Source organism: Chlamydomonas reinhardtii, chromosome 6 (assembly GCF_000002595.2).
Source record: "Chlamydomonas reinhardtii strain CC-503 cw92 mt+ chromosome 6, whole genome shotgun sequence".
In the NCBI taxonomy this organism is placed as follows: domain Eukaryota; kingdom Viridiplantae; phylum Chlorophyta; class Chlorophyceae; order Chlamydomonadales; family Chlamydomonadaceae; genus Chlamydomonas; species Chlamydomonas reinhardtii.
Genome location: NC_057009.1, coordinates 4,529,550 through 4,548,522, shown reverse-complemented (window position 1 = coordinate 4,548,522; position 18,973 = coordinate 4,529,550). Strand labels below are relative to the sequence as shown.

At 66.4% G+C, this 18,973-nt stretch overlaps 2 protein-coding genes across 2 annotated transcripts; one reads left to right on the top strand and one right to left on the bottom strand.

Annotated features, from left to right (window-relative positions):
* Positions 1-4,371: 4,371 nt before the first annotated feature.
* CHLRE_06g278283v5 (uncharacterized protein) lies at positions 4,372-8,723 on the bottom strand. Its single transcript, XM_043063198.1, has 4 exons — positions 8,444-8,723; positions 7,448-8,344; positions 6,149-6,368; positions 4,372-5,552 (listed from the first exon to the last, which is right to left on the bottom strand). Exons 1-4 carry the CDS (start codon positions 8,489-8,491, stop codon positions 4,693-4,695), a joined length of 2,025 nt encoding a protein of 674 aa, XP_042923901.1. The 5' UTR covers positions 8,492-8,723; the 3' UTR covers positions 4,372-4,692.
* Positions 8,724-8,823: 100 nt separating this feature from the next.
* CHLRE_06g278282v5 (uncharacterized protein) lies at positions 8,824-18,689 on the top strand. Its single transcript, XM_043063197.1, has 5 exons — positions 8,824-10,694; positions 10,958-13,423; positions 13,527-15,549; positions 16,323-18,522; positions 18,582-18,689. Exons 1-5 carry the CDS (start codon positions 9,027-9,029, stop codon positions 18,634-18,636), a joined length of 8,412 nt encoding a protein of 2,803 aa, XP_042923900.1. The 5' UTR covers positions 8,824-9,026; the 3' UTR covers positions 18,637-18,689.
* The last annotated feature ends 284 nt before the right edge of the window (positions 18,690-18,973 follow it).

Below are 18,973 nucleotides of genomic sequence, written 5' to 3'. Positions count from 1 at the left end.
GCCTCGAGGCCCGCGGGGGGCGGGCGCGCTGCTGTGGAGCACTTTGCGGGCCACCTTCTTGTACGCCGTCTGGTGTGCGTACTGGTCCCGCGAGCCTGCTAAGCAGACGTCGGAGCATGTGGTTCGGGAGGTGGTCAGCGAGCTGCGCAGGGTGATGCGGCTGCGCTTCACTGCCGCCACGCTAACCCCTGAAACCCTGTCGGCTCTGCCCACTCAGCTTCTCACCGCACAGCTCAAGGCGGCTAAGCTGGAGCATTTTGTGGCCATCTGGGCGGCGGGTGGCGCGTTCTGTGAAGTGGAGGAGGTCCAGGGTGGGTCACCGAAGTTGAACTTGCGGCTGACGCTTGCATCACCTGTGCAGGCCCCCTAGGTTTCCTTTTGGGCGGCGCTTCTTTCCAGGCGCTGGCGTGGCGTATTATCGTCATCAGCTTATCTGGCGCCCATGTGTTTTAGCTCTGGCTGGCGTCGCAGCGCCTGGGCGGCTGTGGGCCTTCCTGCACAGCGCATCTTGCAGCGGGCTGGAGCCCACTTAGTCAGCGCCACATCTGGCCCGTTTAGTTTTCTGCTTGTGTCTCCTCTGCCGGTTCTCCTGGGGTGTTGCTCAAGCAACCGACTTGTGGGGGTGGGGTGGGTTTGGGCGGGGCGAATGCGTAGCACTGGTGTTTTCTTTTCTGGCGCGCGGTGGTGGTGGTTCTTGCCCGGTCCGGCTTTGTTGTAGGGTCGGGGTGGGGTGGGGTGGGATGGTTTGGGGTGGTTAGTGGCGGTGTTCGAGGTGTTTGCTTTCTGTCTTCTTCTCTTTTCTTCTCTTCTTGCCCTATCAGGGTTCTGGTCTCGGGGACCAGGCTGCTTTCAGGCAGCAGGGGGGCAGCGCGTCTGCCCCTGTTCAACCTTGTAAGGATGATTCCTCAAAAAAAAAACCTTGTAAGGATGATTCCTCAAAAAAAAAAAGGGCGGGCCGGAGCCGGAGGTGCGGCCGGGTTAGCCGCGGTGATGGCCCGCCGCACGTCCCGCACCGTGTAGTCCGCCAAGCTGACACCCGCAATCCGGCAGTGCTCCGGGTGCACCACCACCCCAGCCTCCGGCGCCAGGAAGTACGGCGCCCGAGGCCGAGGCTGTTCAACCTTGTAAGGATGATTCCTCAAATAAAAGGCCACGCCCCCGCCCGTTCCCCTGGTGATGCTGCATCGTACGCCGCCCGCTCTTCAAAGGTCCACAGGTGCCGCGGCTTGCGATGCTGCAGCACACAGGCAGGCTGAAATAGAAATAGAAATAGAGACACCCTGCCGTAGGCAAGTGGTGTGAATTAAGGGAGTGGGGGGAGATGAGGAGGTGGGCCAGGCCCGCCTCCTGTACGCCCCCACTACCGAGCATGTGAAGGCGGGCGTGCAGGCCAGGCCTGCACCCCGCCAGGATGTTACGTCCCGCCCGGGTCGCCAGGTGGCAGTCCCCGTTCGAGACGCCGTCTGGTCAAGACAATGTGGTTGAGGGTGGCGACTGCGTGGTCGTGTAGGGTGTCGCAGCACTGCCTGGCTTTGTGGGAAGTGACGCCCAGGGAGGTGAGGAGGGGATGGAGGTCCTTGCGGATTGTGCCTGCAATACAGGCAGGCTGCCTGTGATGGGCCGGTAGGACGCCAGCTCGGCGCGGTCCAGGCTTTTGCCCTTGTAGATGAGCGTGATGATGCCCTCCCGCCAGGAGGCGGGCAGCGCCGCCGCCATTTCACCGCCATCGTGGGCGTCTGCAGCGGCAGCAAAGGCAGCGGCAGCAGCAGCACACAAGCGCGGGCTCAGCAGTGCCCAGAAGACCTTGTATACCTCGTACGGAACCCCGTCCCACCCAGGTGCTTTACCATTGGCGGAGCCAGCCAGCGCTGCCATCAGCTCGGCATCACTGAGGGCGCCGTCACCGGACCCCTCTGCGGCGGCCTGCAGATCCGCTGGAACCTTGCGGTCAATGGCCGCCAGAAGCTGTTGCTGCGACGCCGTACAGACCGGCTGCACGCGGAACAGGCCGGTGGGGCTGGTGCTGCTGTACATGGCTGCGGTGGCTGCGGAGACAGTGTTGCGCGTGCCCGGCCCCGTGAGCGCCACAGGCACCGGTTGCCCCTGCACCTTCAAGTGTGTGATGGGCTCCTGCGCGCCGGCTGCTGGCTCGTCAGCCTGCCGATGGAATCAGCGAGTGCCCCGCTCCCCATGCTCCTCCATCAGTGCAGCGCGGGCATTGTGACTGGCCGCTGCGGCAGCTGCGCGCTCCTCCCGCACCGCCAAGTTGGCCATGGCCGCAGCCTGACGCTGCGCGGCGCTGGCACCTGGCCGGTCGGCCAGGGCAGCGGCCGCGTCTGCGGCCAGCACCACGCCATTTTTTTTTTTGAGGAATCATCCTTACAAGGTTGAACAGGGGCAGACGCGCTGCCCCCCTGCTGCCTGAAAACAGCCTGGTCCCCGAGACCAGAACCCTGACAGGGCAAGAAGAGAAGAAAAGAGAAGAGAAGAAAACAGAAAGCAAACACCTCGAAAACCGCCACCAACCACCCCCATCCATCCCACCCCACCCCACCCCGACCCGGCAGACAGAGCAGGAGGCTGGCCCCCCCGCCCCCCGGGAGGGGTAGCACAAAAACACCGCCAGACCTAACCCAAGCACCAGCCTACACCACAGCCTAACCGCAAGAACCACCACCACTGCGCGCCAGAAAAGGAAACACCAGTGCTACGCACAAGCCCCGCCCAAACCCACCCCACCCCCGCAAGTCGGTTGCTTAAGCAACACCCCAGGAGAACCGGCAGAGGAGACACAAGCAGAAAACTAAACGGGCCAGATGTGGCGCTGACTAAGCGGGCTCCAGCCCGATGCAAGACGCGCTGTGCAGGAAGTCCCACAGCCGCCCAGGCGCTGCGACGCCAGCCAGAGCTAAAACACATGGGCGCTAGATAAGCTGATGACGATAAACGCCACGCCAGCGCCTGGAAAGAACCGCCGCCCAAAAGGAAACCTAGGGGGCCTGCACAGGTGATGCAAGCGTCAGCCGCAAGTTCAACTTGCGGTGACCCACCCTGAACCTCCTCCACTTCACAAAGCGCGCCACCCGCCGACCAGATGGCAAGAAAGTGCTCCAGCTTAGCCGCCTTGAGCTGTGCGGTGAGAAGCTGAGTGGGCAGAGCCGACAGGGTGTCAGGGGTTAGCGTGGCGGCAGTGAAACGCAGCTGCATCACCCTGCGCAGCTCGCTGACCACCTCCCAAACCACATGCTCCGACGTCTGCTTAGCAGGCTCGCGGGACCAGTACGCACACCAGACGGCGTACAAGAAGGTGGCCCGCAAAGTGCTCCACAGCAGCGCGCCCGCCCCCCGCAGGCCTGAGGCCCACATACCCACGGTGGTGGTGGTTCTTGCGGTTAGGCTGTGGTGTAGGTTTGTGCTTGGGTTAGGTCTGGCGGTGTTTTTGTGCAACCCCTCCCGGGGGGCGGGGGGGCCAGCCTCCTGCTCTGTCTGCCGGGTCGGGGTGGGGTTGGGTGGGATGGATGGGGGTGGTTGTTGGCGGTTTCGAGGTGTTTGCTTCTGTTTTTCTTCTCTTTTCTTCTCTTCTTGCCCTGTCAGGGTTCTGGTCTCGGGGACCAGGCTGCTTTCAGGCAGCAGGGGGGCAGCGCGTCTGCCCCTGTTCAACCTTGTAAGGATGATTCCTCAAAAAAAAAACCCATGCGGTCCCCCAGCATGAAGCCCGCGTCCGTCACTGGCGGCGCCGCTGCCTGGGGCGCAACGCAGGCCCACAGCTGCTGCAGCCACGTCCTCGCCTGCGCATAAGCTGGACACTCCAGGAAGATGTGCGTCAGGCTGGCCCACGCCCGCAGGCCAGGTGGCCCGCAGGCGGGGTGAGGACAGTGCGCCCCCAACCCCCCGCACCCCGTGGTCACCCGTGGCCGAATGCCCTTGCCCGCCCTGTACAGCCCGCAAGGCAGGTAAGCATGTTGCAGCCGGTACACCAGCACCTTTGCCCCCCGACTGGCGTGGCTGTCCCACAGCCTCCGCCACGTACCCCGCAGAAGGGACGCATCCGGGGGCGGCATGCGAGGGTCGCCCTCCACCGCCGCCGCTGCTGCCGCCGCCGCCGTGGCAGGCCCAGTGCTAGGTCCCGCCCCTCCCGCCGCCTGCTCCTGCAGCCGCGCGGACCGCCGCGGCCCCTCACCCGACTGCTGGGACGGGGACGCATATGACTGCAGTTCTCTCGCCGGCGTTTTTTTTTTTTTTAAAGTCATCCTTACAAGGTTGCGGTGGTAGACGCACTACCACCCTACTGCCAAGGCAGCCTGGATCATATCACAGAACCTCGATAGGGCCAGAGATCAGAGAAGAGAAGAGAAGTGTTTGTTCCACCACACACCTACTGGAGACGTCAACAGCTAGGTGACACCACACACCTACTGGAGTTCTCAACAGCTAGGTGACAACTACAGCCACTGCCATGACCACACAGATCATCTAGAGCTCTCCAGTTGACAGGCCCAGAGCTCCACTTGAATCTTGGATCTTGAACTTGAAAGCTCTCCAGTTGCAGGCCCAGAGCTCCAGCCTTGTACCCCAGAGACTCCCTGCACCACAGGGGGGGTCTACACACCACCAAGGTGTGGATGGGTTTTGGTAAACCAGGGCCCTTCCTGGTGGGGTGACCGGGATTCAAACCCAGGATCTCTCGAAGCCTTAACGAAATCGGCTTGAGTGTCTTAACCATTTAGACGACCCCCCCTCTGGCGTGTTCTGCAGCCCGGCTGCCGTGGAGGTGCGGTGGAGCCAGGGGTCCAGAGCCACCGGGTTATTGTGGAAATGCTGCGCCGCTGTGGTGGTCAGCTGCGCCGCTGCACGCTGCCACTCCGCCTCTTGCTTCGCCAGCCGCGACTGTGCCGCCGGCTGGGGCCCCGACCCCCCCGCCTGCTGAGCTGGCGCCGGGCACGGCATGGCTGCGGGGCGGGCCGGAGCCGGAGGTGCGGCCGGGTTGGCCGCGGTGATGGCCCGCCGCACGTCCCGCACCGTGTAGTCTGCTAAGCTGACACCCGCAATCCGGCAGTGCTCCGGGTGCACCACCACCCCAGCCTCCGGCGCCAGGAAGTACGGCGCCCGAGGCCACGCCCCCGCCCGGTCCCCTGGTGATGCTGCATCGTACGCCGCCCGCTCTTCAAAGGTCCACAGGTGCCGCGGCTTGCGATGCTGCAGCACACAGGCAGGCTGCCACGCCCCATCCACCCCCGGGGGCAGCACGCCAGGCCCAGGCTCCAAGAGCCGCCCCGTGTAGTGGACGTAGGACACAGCCCCCGCAGCGTTAGCCACCCACAGCTGGTCCAGGCTAACCCGCCACTGTGGCGGCGCCGCTGGCGGCTGAGTGGCTGGCTGCAGTGGATGCTGTTCCACGCCCGCGCTCCGCACGTGGCCGACCGCGGCCGCCAGCCGGGCAGGCAGCCCCGCGGGCGCCGGCGCGTCGCTGTACACCCACGCCCACGTGGTGGCGGAGTCCGGGCGCACATGAGTAAGCAGCGCCCGGGTGAGCATCTTCCAGGGTTGCCGGCCTGGCTGGGCAAGGAGGGCGAAAGTCTTAGCTTGCAGGGCAGACAGGAACGCAGGCAGGTCGACGTGGTTGACACCCCCATCCTTGTACGTCAGACATGCCGTTTCCCGCTTTGGCAGCAAAAATAATAATAATAATTACAACGCCGGCCCATAGGGCCTGGCATGGATTAACGGGGCAAGGTGACTAGGGCGAGAGGGCCCGCCCCCCTCACGCTGACGCCTCACCACGAAAGAGTCACAACCTCCAAACTACAACCTCCATGTCCTAGGCCGCTCTTCAAAGTCCACTACGTCCAAGCCTGCACACCTAGCATATCGAGCTAGGGAAACGCCGCGTTATAGTAGTGGAGCACTGCCAGTTCGTGCAAACCGAGGAGCCATGGCGCTCCTCCTCGAGCCTTGGATCTTGAGCCTTGTCTTGAACCTTGGACCTCGCCACTAAATCGGACTTCTGCACCACGACCTTTCTAGGTTGCAGCGGGCATAAGCCCGCAATTGCCACTAAGGGCAATTACCTATCGTTCGTGGGATCACCAATCAGTTTCGCACCAATCTTTCGCCTTTTGCATAATTGGGCTTTTATCCGGATTCGTACCCGGGTCCCTTCTGCCGTAAGGACGAGTCAAATTGCTAACTGAGTTAGCGATCCGGTGATGCTTTGGCAGCAGGAGCGGGTTCCCGTGCGACACCAGGCTGGCGTCCTCAGCGTGCATGGAGCGCGCAGCAAAGTGGTCCACCAGGTCGGTGAGGTCCTTCAGCTGCGCAGGCGACGGGTTGAGGAAGCTGAAGTGGTAGGCCAGCTTCGCCGCCAGCACCTGCTTCGCAATGTTTTTTTTTTTGAGGAATCATCCTTACAAGGTTGAACAGGGGCAGACGCGCTGCCCCCCTGCTGCCTGAAAGCAGCCTGGTCCCCGAGACCAGAACCCTGACAGGGCAAGAAGAGAAGAAAAGAGAAGAAAACAGAAAGCAATGTGCACACGGCCAACAAGAGTCAGAGACAGGGCAGCCCACAGACGCGCCACAAACGCCATGCCGCGAGCCCGCCGGGTGTACAAGTCAGCTGCAGCCGCCTCAGAGTCCCACGACAGGGGCACACCCAGGTGCGTCACGGCGCCAGTGGTAAACGGCACCCCCGTGTGTGGGCAAGGGCCTGTCAGGTGCGCAAACCTTTTTTTTTTTAAGGAATCATCCTTACAAGGTTGAACAGGGGCAGACGCGCTGCCCCCCTGCTGCCTGAAAGCAGCCTGGTCCCCGAGACCAGAACCCTGACAGGGCAAGAAGAGAAGAAAAGAGAAGAAAACAGAAAGCAAACACCTCGAAAACCGCCAACAACCACCCCCACCCATCCCACCCCACCCCACCCCGACCCGGCAGACAGAGCAGGAGGCTGGCCCCCCCGCCCCCCGGGAGGGGTTGCACAAAAACACCGCCAGACCAAACCCAAGCACCAACCTACACCACAGCCTAACCGCAAGAACCACCACCACCGCGCACCAGAAAAGGAAACACAAGCGCTACGCACTCGCCCCGCCCAAACCCACCCCACCACCACAAGTCGGTTGCTTAAGCAACACCCCAGGAGAACCGGCAGAGGAGACACAAGCAGAAAACTAAACGGGCCAGATGTGGCGCTGACTAAGCGGGCTCCAGCCCGCTGCAAGACGCGCTGTGCAGGAAGTCCCACAGCCGCCCAGGCGCTGCGACGCCAGCCAGAGCTAAAACACATGGGCGCCAGATAAGCTGATGACGATAATACGCCACGCCAGCGCCTGGAAAGAAACGCCGCCCAAAAGGAAACCTAGGGGGCCTGCACAGGTGATGCAAGCGTCAGCCGCAAGTTCAACTTCGGTGACCCACCCTGAACCTCCTCCACTTCACAAAGCGCGCCACCCGCCGTCCAGATGGCAACAAACCTGCCAAGGCCCATGGCCTTGCTCTTGTCCGGATGGACACGGGCGTTGGACGCGCGGCAGAACAGCTGTACTGCCGCCATCAGGACCGGCCCGTCCACCGCCGGGTCGCGCGCCGTGAGGGTCGTGTCGTCAGCGTGGTGGGCAGCCGGTGGCGCCTGCTCGCCGCTGGGTAACAGGGGCGTGCGCAGTGCCCCTTGCTCCACCTGCCGCCGCAGAAAGGACGTCAGTGGCTGCATCTGGATGACCCACAGGGGTGGTGAGGCGGTGCTGCCCTGCGGCAAGCCGTTCAGCACTGGGAAGGCGTCAGAGAGCATCCCATTCACACACACGCGGGCAGAGCCGTTGGCAGTGAGCAGGCGGATCCAGCGCAGCATGCGCGGCCCAAACCCAAGTCCCTCCGCGGACGCATACAGCCACTGCCGGTGCACCCGGTCATACGCCTTTTCAATGTCCAAGAAGTACAGCGCACCACCCTGCCGTGGCGTGCCGTCCGCGCCCACGTCCAGGCGCATCCATTCGATCAGGCCTTGGAGGTACAGCGCGTTGTCACCAATCCAGCGGCCGGTGATGAACGCGGTCTGCAGCTCATCCACAACTGCATCCAGGGCGGGCTGCAGGCGGGCGCTGACGGCCTTGGACACCATCTTGAAGTCGCAGTTGAGCAGCGTGATAGGCCGGTAGGACAGCGGCGGCGCGCCCCCCAGCCAGGGTGGCGCCCCCCGCCGCAAACGCCACAGCAGCAACAGCAACCGCAACCGCCACGGCGCTGCCGGGGGCTCGTAATGCGGCCACCAGTGGGAGCGGCGAACCTTCGGCTGCTGACAGTGAATGTCAACGGCCTGGGCTCGCCGCTCAAGGCGCGGGCGCTGGTCTCGCACCTGCAGCAAGTTGGGGCGGATGTGGCGATGGTGCAGGAGACCCACGCTACTGACACGACGGCGCTGGAGTCTTGCCTTCGTGCCGCGCAGGGGGCGTGCCTTCCGTGGCGCCACTGCCTCGCTGCCAGCCCGGCAGCGTCGCCCCATTCCTGTGGGGCGGCTATCCTGGCGCGGAGTCGGCTGTCCCTTCCCGGCTGCGTACTGCAGCCGCCGTCAACGGATGCGGCGGGCCGTGTGGTATGTTGGGATTGGGACGTGGGTCACTTGCGCCTGCGCTTCATGTGTGTGTATGCGCCCACGGCCGTGGCGGACAAGCCTGCTTTCTTTGCCGGGCTGCATCCCCACCTGGCCACGGACAGGGTGCTTGTTGTCGGTGGGGACTGGAACTGTGTCACCGATGCCAGTCAGGAGGCGGCCCCTAGCCCGTCACGTGCTGCAGGTGCCCCGCAACTTGCCAGCCTCCTCGCCCAGTTCAGTCTGGTGGACCCTTGGGCGAGCAAGCGTGGCGGCGCCAAGGGCTACACGCATCCAGCCACGCCCAAGCCGGCCACTCCCGCACGCCTGGATCGGTGGTATGTCAGTGCCACCGCGGCGCCGTGGGTGGTGGATGTCGCTCGCACGTATGGGGCGCCTGGGGACCACAACGGTGTGCTGCTCACCCTGTCCTTGCCCGACCTGCCACATGCGCACCGGGAGCAGTGGCGCTTCCCCACATACCTGCCCTGCCGGTGCTGGGCCGGCTGACGCGCAGCAGCAGCACAGTGGCGCTCCCGCGCCACGGCCGCCCTTGGATCAGCGGGCAGCCGCCGGGCAGGACCAGGAACAGACCGCTGTGATGCAGCAGTACTTGGCCGATTTGGCGGAACTCACTCTCCAGCAGCAACGGCGGTTACAGCAACAGCAGCAGCAGGAGCTGCAGCGCCAGGGGCAGTCGCCCAGGCCCCGGACCGGCTCCCAGGTTAGGGTCCTGGCCACGCGGGGGGGGCAGGACGGGGCGGGCGGTGGCGCTGGCACGGCGGCGTCACGGCGTGGGCAACGTGTTGACATAGTTGACCACATGGGGGACGTGCAGATGCAGGAGGCGGCGGGTTTGGGTGACGCAGCGGCTGCCGCTGGTGGCGCCAGCAGGCCACACAGCGGGGCCTCGCCCTCGCGGCCAGCTCTGGTGGCGGGGGGAAGCACCCGTGCTGCTGCGGCTCCCCTGAGGGCCGAGCGGCAGCAGCAGCCCTCTTCACAGCAGCGGGGGGCAGCGGGAGGGCTTAGCGGGGGGCAGCCGTCGGCAGGCGTGGGGGGGCCGCCGGCGGCCATGCGTCGCACTGCCGATGCTGGGCCGGCTGGCGCGCAGCAGCCGCCCAGTGGGGCTCCCGCGCCACAGCCGCCCTTTGATCAGCGGGCAGCTGCTAGGCAGGAGCAGAAGCTGCAAGTTGTGATGCGGCAGTACTTGGCCGATTTGGCGGAACTCACTCTCCAGCAGCAACGGCGGGTAGAGCAACAGCAGCAGCAGGAGCAGCAGCGCCAGGTGCAGTCGCTTATGCCCCGGACCGGCTCCCGGTTTGGGGTCCTGGCCACGCTGGGGGGACAGGACGGGGCGGGTGATGGCGCTGCCACGGTGGCGTCCGGGCGTGGGCGACGGGTGCAACCAGCCGCGCACACACCGCAGCCGCCGCCGCAGCAACAGCCCCGCTCCAAAGGGCGCTGTGGCCTCGCCCAGCTCCCGCAGCAGAGGGCAGGGCGCTTGGGCGGCGGGCTGCCTCCCCCGCAGGACGGTGCTAGCTCGCCGCCGCACGTGCCCACTGGGCGGCCGGCGGGGGGACAGCACGCTGGTGGGGGCAGCGGGTCGGGGCGCCAGGGTGGAGGAGCGGGGCGGGCAGTGCCCCAGCCACCGCCCCAGGCGGGGCCGCCACCGCAGACGTCACAACCGGCGGGTGGTGGTAAGGGCAGGGGCAGGGGCCTGGGCGTGCCGGCTGGGGTTTCGGCCGACACGGCTGGGCGCGCTGGTGGGGGTGCGGGCAGTGAGGCGGAGTACGGGGCCGTCTGCCTGAATCGTGACACGTGTGTTGCCATCGGCTCTGACCTCGTGACTTACCAGAACCGCTGCGCAGATGTGCAGGGGTATGAGTGGGCGCAGCTTGGCCGCGACGCGCTTGGTGGCCGCCTCCTCGGCTACCTCCGTGACCAGGGCGCCACCGTACCGGACTGGGCTGTCTGCCGTGTGCCGGCAGGCCGTACCGCCGTCCTGGCACAGCTGCGCGACGAGTTCACTGGCTGGTGGCGCCTGTACTCTGCCCAGCCTGCAGGCACGCCCCTGCCTTCCGACGTGACGGAGCAGCTGGATGACGCCGCGCAGCAGGTGCAGACGGCCTACATGGACTACGTGCTCCTAGACGCCCGCACCCTGCGGTCCGCTTAGCGTGGACAGGAGGACCCCGGCGGTGCCGGCGGGCCCAGCCGCCGGCAACGCCAACACCGCAGCCGCAGTACTTCCAGCCTCATGAGCCTGGGCAGCCCTCCATTGCGCCCCGGCGGCGCCAGCTCAGGCGCCGCTAGCATGAGCACCAGCTGCGGCGGCGCGCCCCCCAGCCAGGGTGGCGGCCGCCGCGGCACACGCCACAGCAGCAACAGCAACCGCAACTGCCACGGCGCTGCCGTGGCCGGCGGGGGCTCATAATGCGGCCACCAGTGCGCGCGGCGAACCTTCGGCTGCTGACAGTGAATGTCAACGGCCTGGGCTCGCCGCCCAAGGCGCGGGCGCTGGTCTCGCACCTGCAGCAAGTTGGGGCGGATGTGGCGATGGTGCAGGAGACCCACGCTACTGACACGACGGCGCTGGAGTCTTGCCTTCGTGCCGCGCAGGGGGCGTGCCTTCCGTGGCGCCACTGCCTCGCTGCCAGCCCGGCAGCGTCGCCCCACTCCTGTGGGGCGGCTATCCTGGCGCGGAGTCGGCTGTCCCTTCCAGGCCGCGTACTGCAGCCGCCGTCAACGGATGCGGCGGGCCGTGTGGTATGTTGGGATTGGGACGTGGGTCACCTGCGCCTGCGCTTCGTGTGTGTGTATGCGCCCACGGCCGTGGCGGACAAGCCTGCATTCTTTGCCGGGCTGCATCCCCACCTGGCCACGGACAGGGTGCTTGTTGTCGGTGGGGACTGGAACTGTGTCACCGATGCCAGTCAGGAGGCGGCCCCTAGCCCGTCACGTGCTGCAGGTGCCCCGCAACTTGCCAGCCTCCTCGCCCAGTTCAGTCTGGTGGACCCTTGGGCGAGCAAGCGTGGCGGCGCCAAGGGCTACACGCATCCGGCCACACCCAAACCGGCCACTCCCGCACGCCTGGATCGGTGGTATGTCAGTGCCACCGCGGCGCCGTGGGTGGTGGATGTCGCTCGCACGTATGGGGCGCCTGGGGACCACAACGGTGTGCTGCTCACCCTGTCCTTGCCCGACCTGCCACATGCGCACCGGGAGCAGTGGCGCTTCCCCACGTACCTGCTGTTTCACCCCTCGCTGCGTTTGGAGCTCGAGCAGCGCTTGGTGGCGCACGTTGCCGCAAATCCCGTGGCCAGTACAGGTGACGGCGCTTGCACGCAATGGGAGGCGGACAAGTTCTTCTTGCGGGAGGCCGCCACCAGCATCCACCGTCGGCATGCACGCCAGACCCGGGATGGGCTGCATGGCGTGGTGCTGGCCGCAGACGCGGCCGCTGCCCTGGCCGACCGTCCGGGTGCCAGCGCCGCGCAGCGTCAGGCTGCGGCCATGGCCAACTTGGCGGTGCGGGAGGAGCGGGCAGCTGCCGCAGCGGCCAGCCACAATGCCCGCGCTGCACTGATGGAGGAGCATGGGGAGCGGGGAACTCGCTGGTTCCATCGGCAGGCGGACGAGCCAGCAGCCGGCGCGCAGGAGCCCATCACACACTTGAAGGTGCCGGGGCAACCGGCGCCTGTGGCGCTCACGGGGCCGGGCACGCGCAACACTGTCTCCGCAGCCGCCGCAGCCATGTACAGCAGCACCAGCCCCACCGGCCTGTTCCGCGTGCAGCCGGTCTGTACGGCGTCGCAGCAACAGCTCCTGGCGGCCATTGACCGCAAGGTTCCAGCGGATCTGCAGGCCACCGCAGAGGGGTCCGGTGACGGCGCCCTAAGTGATGCCGAGCTGATGGCAGCGCTGGCTGGCTCCGCCAATGGTAAAGCGCCTGGGTCGGACGGGGTCCCGTACGAGGTGTACAAGGTCTTCTGGGCGCTGCTGGGTCCGCGCTTGTGTGCTGCTGCTGCCGCTGCCTTTGCTGCCGCTGCAGACGCCCACGATGGCGGTGAAATGGCGGCGGCGCTGCCCGCCTCCTGGCGGGAGGGCATCATTACGCTCATCTACAAGGGCAAAAGCCTGGACCGCGCCGAGCTGGCGTCCTACCGGCCCATCACGCTGCTCAACTGCGACTTCAAGATGGTGTCCAAGGCCGTCAGCGCCCGCCTGCAGCCCGCCCTGGATGCAGTTGTGGATGAGCTGCAGACCGCGTTCATCACCGGCCGCTGGATTGGAGACAACGCGCTGTACCTCCAAGGCCTGATCGAATGGATGCGCCTGGACGTGGGCGCGGACGGCACGCCACGGCAGGGTGGTGCGCTGTACTTCTTGGACATTGAAAAGGCGTATGACCGGGTGCACCGGCAGTGGCTGTATGCGTCCGCAGAGGGACTGGGGTTTGGGCCGCGCATGCTGCGCTGGATCCGCCTGCTCACTGCCAACGGCTCTGCCCGCGTGTGTGTGAACGGGATGCTCTCTGACGCCTTCCCAGTGCTGAACGGCTTGCCGCAGGGCAGCACCGCCTCACCACCCCTGTGGGTCATCCAGATGCAGCCACTGACGTCCTTTCTGCGGCGGCAGGTGGAGCAAGGGGCACTGCGCACGCCCCTGTTACCCAGCGGCGAGCAGGCGCCACCTGCTGCCCACCACGCTGACGACACGACCCTCACGGCGCGCGACCCGGCGGTGGACGGGCCGGTCCTGATGGCGGCAGTACAGCTGTTCTGCCGCGCGTCCAACGCCCGTGTCCATCCGGACAAGAGCAAGGCCATGGGCCTTGGCAGGTTTGCGCACCTGACGGGCCCTTGCCCACACACGGGGGTGCCGTTTACCACTGGCGCCGTGACGCACCTGGGTGTGCCTCTGTCGTGGGACTCTGATGCGGCTGCAGCTGACCCGGCGGGCTCGCGGCATGGCGTTTGTGGCGCGTCTGTGGGCTGCCCTGTCTCTGACCCTGGTTGGCCGTGTGCACATTGCGAAGCAGGTGCTGGCGGCGAAGCTGGCCTACCACTTCAGCTTCCTCAACCCATCGCCTGCGCAGCTGAAGGAACTCACCGACCTGGTGGACCACTTTGCTGCGCGCTCCGTGCACGCTGAGGATGCCAGCCTGGTGTCGCACGGGAACCCGCTCCTGCTGCCAAAGCGGGAAACGGCCTGTCTGCCGTACAAGGATGGGGGTATCAACCATGTCGACCTGCCTGCGTTCCTGTCTGCCCTGCAAGCTAAGACTTTCGCCCTGCTTGCCCAGCCAGGCCGGCAACCCTGGAAGACGCTCACCCGGGCGCTGCTTACTCACGTGCGCCCGGACTCTGCCACCACGTGGGCGTGGGTGTACAGCGACGCGCCGGCGCCAGCGGGGCTGCCTGCCCGGCTGGCGGCCGCGGTCGGCCACGTGCGGAGCGCGGGCGTGGAACAGCGTCCGCCGCAGCCAGCCACTCAGCCGCCAGCGGCGCCGCCACAGTGGCGGGTTAGCCTGGACCAGCTGTGGGTGGCTAACGCTGCGGGGGCTGTGTCCTACGTCCACTACACGGGGCGGCTCTTGGAGCCTGGGCCTGGCGTGCTGCCCCCGGCAGTGGATGGGGCGTGGCAGCCTGCCTGTGTGCTGCAGCACCGCAAGCCGCGGCACCTGTGGACCTTTGAAGAGCGGGCGGCGTACGATGCAGCATCACCAGGGGAACGGGCAGGGGCGTGGCCTCGGGCGCCGTACTTCCTGGCGCCGGAGGCTGGGGTGGTGGTGCACCCGGAGCACTGCCGGATTGCGGGTGTCAGCTTGGCGGACTACACGGTGCGGGACGTGCGGCGGGCCATCACCGCGGCCAACCCGGCCGCCCCTCTGGCTCCGGCCCGCCCCGCAGCCATGCCGTGCCCGGCGCCAGCACAGCAGGCGGGGGGTTCGGGGACCCAGCCGGCGGCACAGTCGCGGCTGGCGGAGCGGGAGGCGGAGTGGCAGCGTGCAGCGGCGCAGCTGACCACCACGGCGGCGCAGCACTTCCACAATAACCCGGTGGCTCTGGACCCCTGGCTCCACCGCACCTCCGCGGCAGCCGGGCAGCAGAACACGCCGGCGAGAGAACTGCAGTCGTATGCGTCCCCGTCCCAGCAGTCGGGTGAGGGGCCACGGCGTTCCGCGCGGCTGCAGGAGCAGGCGGCGGGCGGGGCGGGGCCTAGCACGGGGCCTGCCACGGCGGCGGCGGCAGCAGCGGCGGCGGTGGAGGGCGACCCTCGCATGCCGCCCCCGGATGCGTCCCTTCTGTGGGGTACGTGGCGGAGGCTGTGGGACAGCCACGCTAGTCGGGGGGCAAAGGTGCTGGTGTACCGGCTGCAACATGCTTACCTGCCTTGCGGGCTGTACAGGGCGGGCAAGGGCATTCGGTCACGGGTGACCACGGGGTGCGGGGGGTTGGGGGCGCACTGTCCTCACCCCGCCTGCGGGCCACCTGGCCCGCGGGCGTGGGCCAGCCTGACGCACATCTTCCTGGAGTGTCCAGCTTATGCGCAGGCGAGGACGTGGCTGCAGCAGCTGTGGGCCTGCGTTGCGCCCCAGGCAGCGGCGCCGCCAGTGACGGACGCGGGCTTCATGCTGGGGGACCGCATGGGTATGTGGGCCTCAGGCCCGCGGGGGGCGGGCGCGCTGCTGTGGAGCACTTTGCGGGCCACCTTCTTGTACGCCGTCTGGTGTGCGTACTGGTCCCGCGAGCCTGCTAAGCAGACGTCGGAGCATGTGGTTCGGGAGGTTGTCAGCGAGCTGCGCAGGGTGATGCAGCTGCGTTTCACTGCCGCCACGCTAACCCCTCAAACCCTGTCGGCTCTGCCCACTCAGCTTCTCACCGCACAGCTCAAGGCGGCTAAGCTGGAGCACTTTGTTGCCATCTGGACGGCGGGTGGCGCGCTTTGTGAAGTGGAGGAGGTTCAGGGTGGGTCACCGAAGTTGAACTTGCGGCTGACGCTTGCATCACCTGTGCAGGCCCCCTAGGTTTCCTTTTGGGCGGCGTTTCTTTCCAGGCGCTGGCGTGGCGTATTATCGTCATCAGCTTATCTGGCGCCCATGTGTTTTAGCTCTGGCTGGCGTCGCAGCGCCTGGGCGGCTGTGGGCCTTCCTGAACAGCGCATCTTGCAGCGGGCTGGAGCCCGCTTAGTCAGCGCCACATCTGGCCCGTTTAGTTTTCTGCTTGTGTCTCCTCTGCCGGTTCTCCTGGGGTGTTGCTTAAGCAACCGACTTGTGGTGGTGGGGTGGGTTTGGGCGGGGCGAGTGCGTAGCGCTGGTGTTTCTTTTTCTGGCGCGCGGTGGTGGTGGTTCTTGCGGTTAGGCTGTGGTGTAGGTTGGTGCTTGGGTTTGGTCTGGCGGTGTTTTTGTGCAACCCCTCCCGGGGGGCGGGGGGGCCAGCCTCCTGCTCTGTCTGCCGGGTCGGGGTGGGGTGGGGTGGGATGGGTGGGGGTGGTTGTTGGCGGTTTTCGAGGTGTTTGTTTTCTGTTTTCTTCTCTTTTCTTCTCTTCTTGCCCTTTCAGGGTTCTGGTCTCGGGGACCAGGCTGCTTTCAGGCAGCAGGGGGGCAGTGCGTCTGCCCCTGTTCAACCTTGTAAGGATGATTCCTCAAAAAAAAAATACCTGCTGTTTCACCCCTCGCTGCGTCTGGAGCTCGAGCAGCGCTTGGAGGCGCACGTTGCCGCCAATCCCGTGGCCAGTACAGGTGACGGCGCTTGCACGCAATGGGAGGCGGACAAGTTCTTCTTGCGGGAGGCCGCCACCAGCATCCACCGTCGGCATGCACGCCAGACCCGGGATGGGCTGCATGGCGTGGTGCTGGCCGCAGACACGGCCGCTGCCCTGGCCGACCGGCCGGGTGCCAGCGCCACGCAGCGTCAGGCTGCGGCCATGGCCAACTTGGCGGTGCGGGAGGAGCGGGCAGCTGCCGCAGCGGCCAGCCACAATGCCCGCGCTGCACTGATGGAGGAGCATGGGGAGCGGGGCACTCGCTGGTTCCATCGGCAGGCTGACGAGCCAGCAGCCGGCGCGCAGGAGCCCATCACGCACTTGAAGGTGCCGGGGCAACCGGCGCCTGTGGCGCTCACGGGGCCGGGCACGCGCAACACTGTCTTCGCAGCCGCCGCAGCCATGTACAGCAGCACCAGCCCCACCGGCCTGTTCCGTGTGCAGCCGGTCTGTACGGCGTCGCAGCAACAGCTTCTGGCGGCCATTGACCGCAAGGTTCCGGCGGATCTGCACACCGCCGCAGAGGGGTCCGGGGACGGCGCCCTCAGTGATGCCGAGCTGATGGCAGCGCTGGCTGGCTCCGCCAATGGTAAAGCACCTGGGTCGGACGGGGTTCCGTACGAGGTGTACAAGGTCTTCTGGGCGCTGCTGGGCCCGCGCTTGTGTGCTGCTGCTGCCGCTGCCTTTGCTGCCGCTGCAGACGCCCACGATGGCGGCGAAATGGCGGCGGCGCTGCCTGCCTCCTGGCGGGAGGGCATCATTACGCTCATCTACAAGGGCAAAAGCCTGGACCGCGCCGAGCTGGCGTCCTACCGGCCCATCACGCTGCTCAACTGCGACTTCAAGATGGTGTCCAAGGCCGTCAGCGCCCGCCTGCAGCCCGCCCTGGATGCAGTTGTGGATGAGCTGCAGACCGCGTTCATCACCGGCCGCTGGATTGGAGACAACGCGCTGTACCTCCAAGGCCTGATCGAATGGATGCGCCTGGACGTGGGCGCGGACGGCACGCCACGGCAGGGTGGTGCGCTGTACTTCTTGGACATCGAAAAGGCGTATGACCGGGTGCACCGGCAGTGGCTGTATGCGTCCGCGGAGGGTCTGGGGTTTGGGCCGCGCATGCTGCGCTGGATCCGCCTGATCACTGCCAACGGCTCTGCCCGCGTGTGTGTGAACGGGATGCTTTCTGACGCCTTCCCAGTGCTGAACGGCTTGCCGCAGGGCAGCACCGCCTCACCACCCCTGTGGGTCATCCAGTTGCAGCCACTGACGTCCTTTCTGCGGCGGCAGGTGGAGCAAGGGGCACTGCGCACGCCCCTGTTACCCAGCGGCGAGCAGGCGCCGCCTGCTGCCCACCACGCTGACGACACGACCCTCACGGCGCGCGACCCGGCGGTGGACGGGCCGGTCCTGATGGCGGCAGTACAGCTGTTCTGCCGCGCGTCCAACGCCCGTGTCCATCCGGATAAGAGCAAGGCCATGGGCCTGGGCAGGTTTGCGCACCTGACGGGCCCTTGCCCACACACGGGGGTGCCGTTTACCACTGGCGCCGTGACGCACCTGGGTGTGCCCCTGTCGTGGGACTCTGATGCGGCTGCAGCTGACTTGTACACCCGGCGGGCTCGCGGCATGGCGTTTGTGGCGCGTCTGTGGGCTGCCCTGTCTCTGACTCTCGTTGGCCGTGTGCACATTGCAAAGCAGGTGCTGGCGGCAAAGCTGGCCTACCACTTCAGCTTCCTCAACCCGTCGCCTGCGCAGCTGAAGGAACTCACCGACCTGGTGGACCACTTTGCTGCGCGCTCCATGCACGCTGAGGACGCCAGCCTGGTGTCGCACGGGAACCCGCTCCTGCTGCCCAAGCGGGAAACCGCCTGTCTGCCGTACAAGGATGGGGGTGTCAACCACGTCGACCTGCCTGCGTTCCTGTCTGCCCTGCAAGCTAAGACTTTCGCCCTCCTTGCCCAGCCAGGCCGGCAACCCTGGAAGATGCTCACCCGGGCGCTGCTTACTCATGTGCGCCCGGACTCCGCCACCACGTGGGCGTGGGTGTACAGCGACGCGCCGGCGCCAGCGGGGCTGCCTGCCCGGCTGGCGGCCGCGGTCGGCCACGTGCGGAGCGCGGGCGTGGAGCAGCATCCGCCGCAGTCAGCCACTCAGCCGCCAGCGGCACCGCCACAGTGGCGGGTTAGCCTGGACCAGCTGTGGGTGGCTAACGCTGCGGGGGCTTTTTTTTTTTTAGGAATCATCCTTACAAGGTTGAACAGGGGCAGACGCGCTGCCCCCCTGCTGCCTGAAAGCAGCCTGGTCCCCGAGACCAGAACCCTGACAGGGCAAGAAGAGAAGAAAAGAGAAGAAAAAAGAAAGCAAACACCTCGAAACCGCCACCAACCACCCCCATCCATCCCACCCCACCCCACCCCGACCCGGCAGACAGAGCAGGAGGCTGGCCCCCCCGCCCCCCGGGAGGGGTTGCACAAAAAACACCGCCAGACCTAACCCAAGCACCAACCTACACCACAGCCTAACCGCAAGAACCACCACCACCGCGCGCCAGAAAGGAAAACACCAGTGCTACCATCACTCGACCCGCCGTAACCCACCCCACCCCCACAAGTCGGTTGCTTTAGCAAC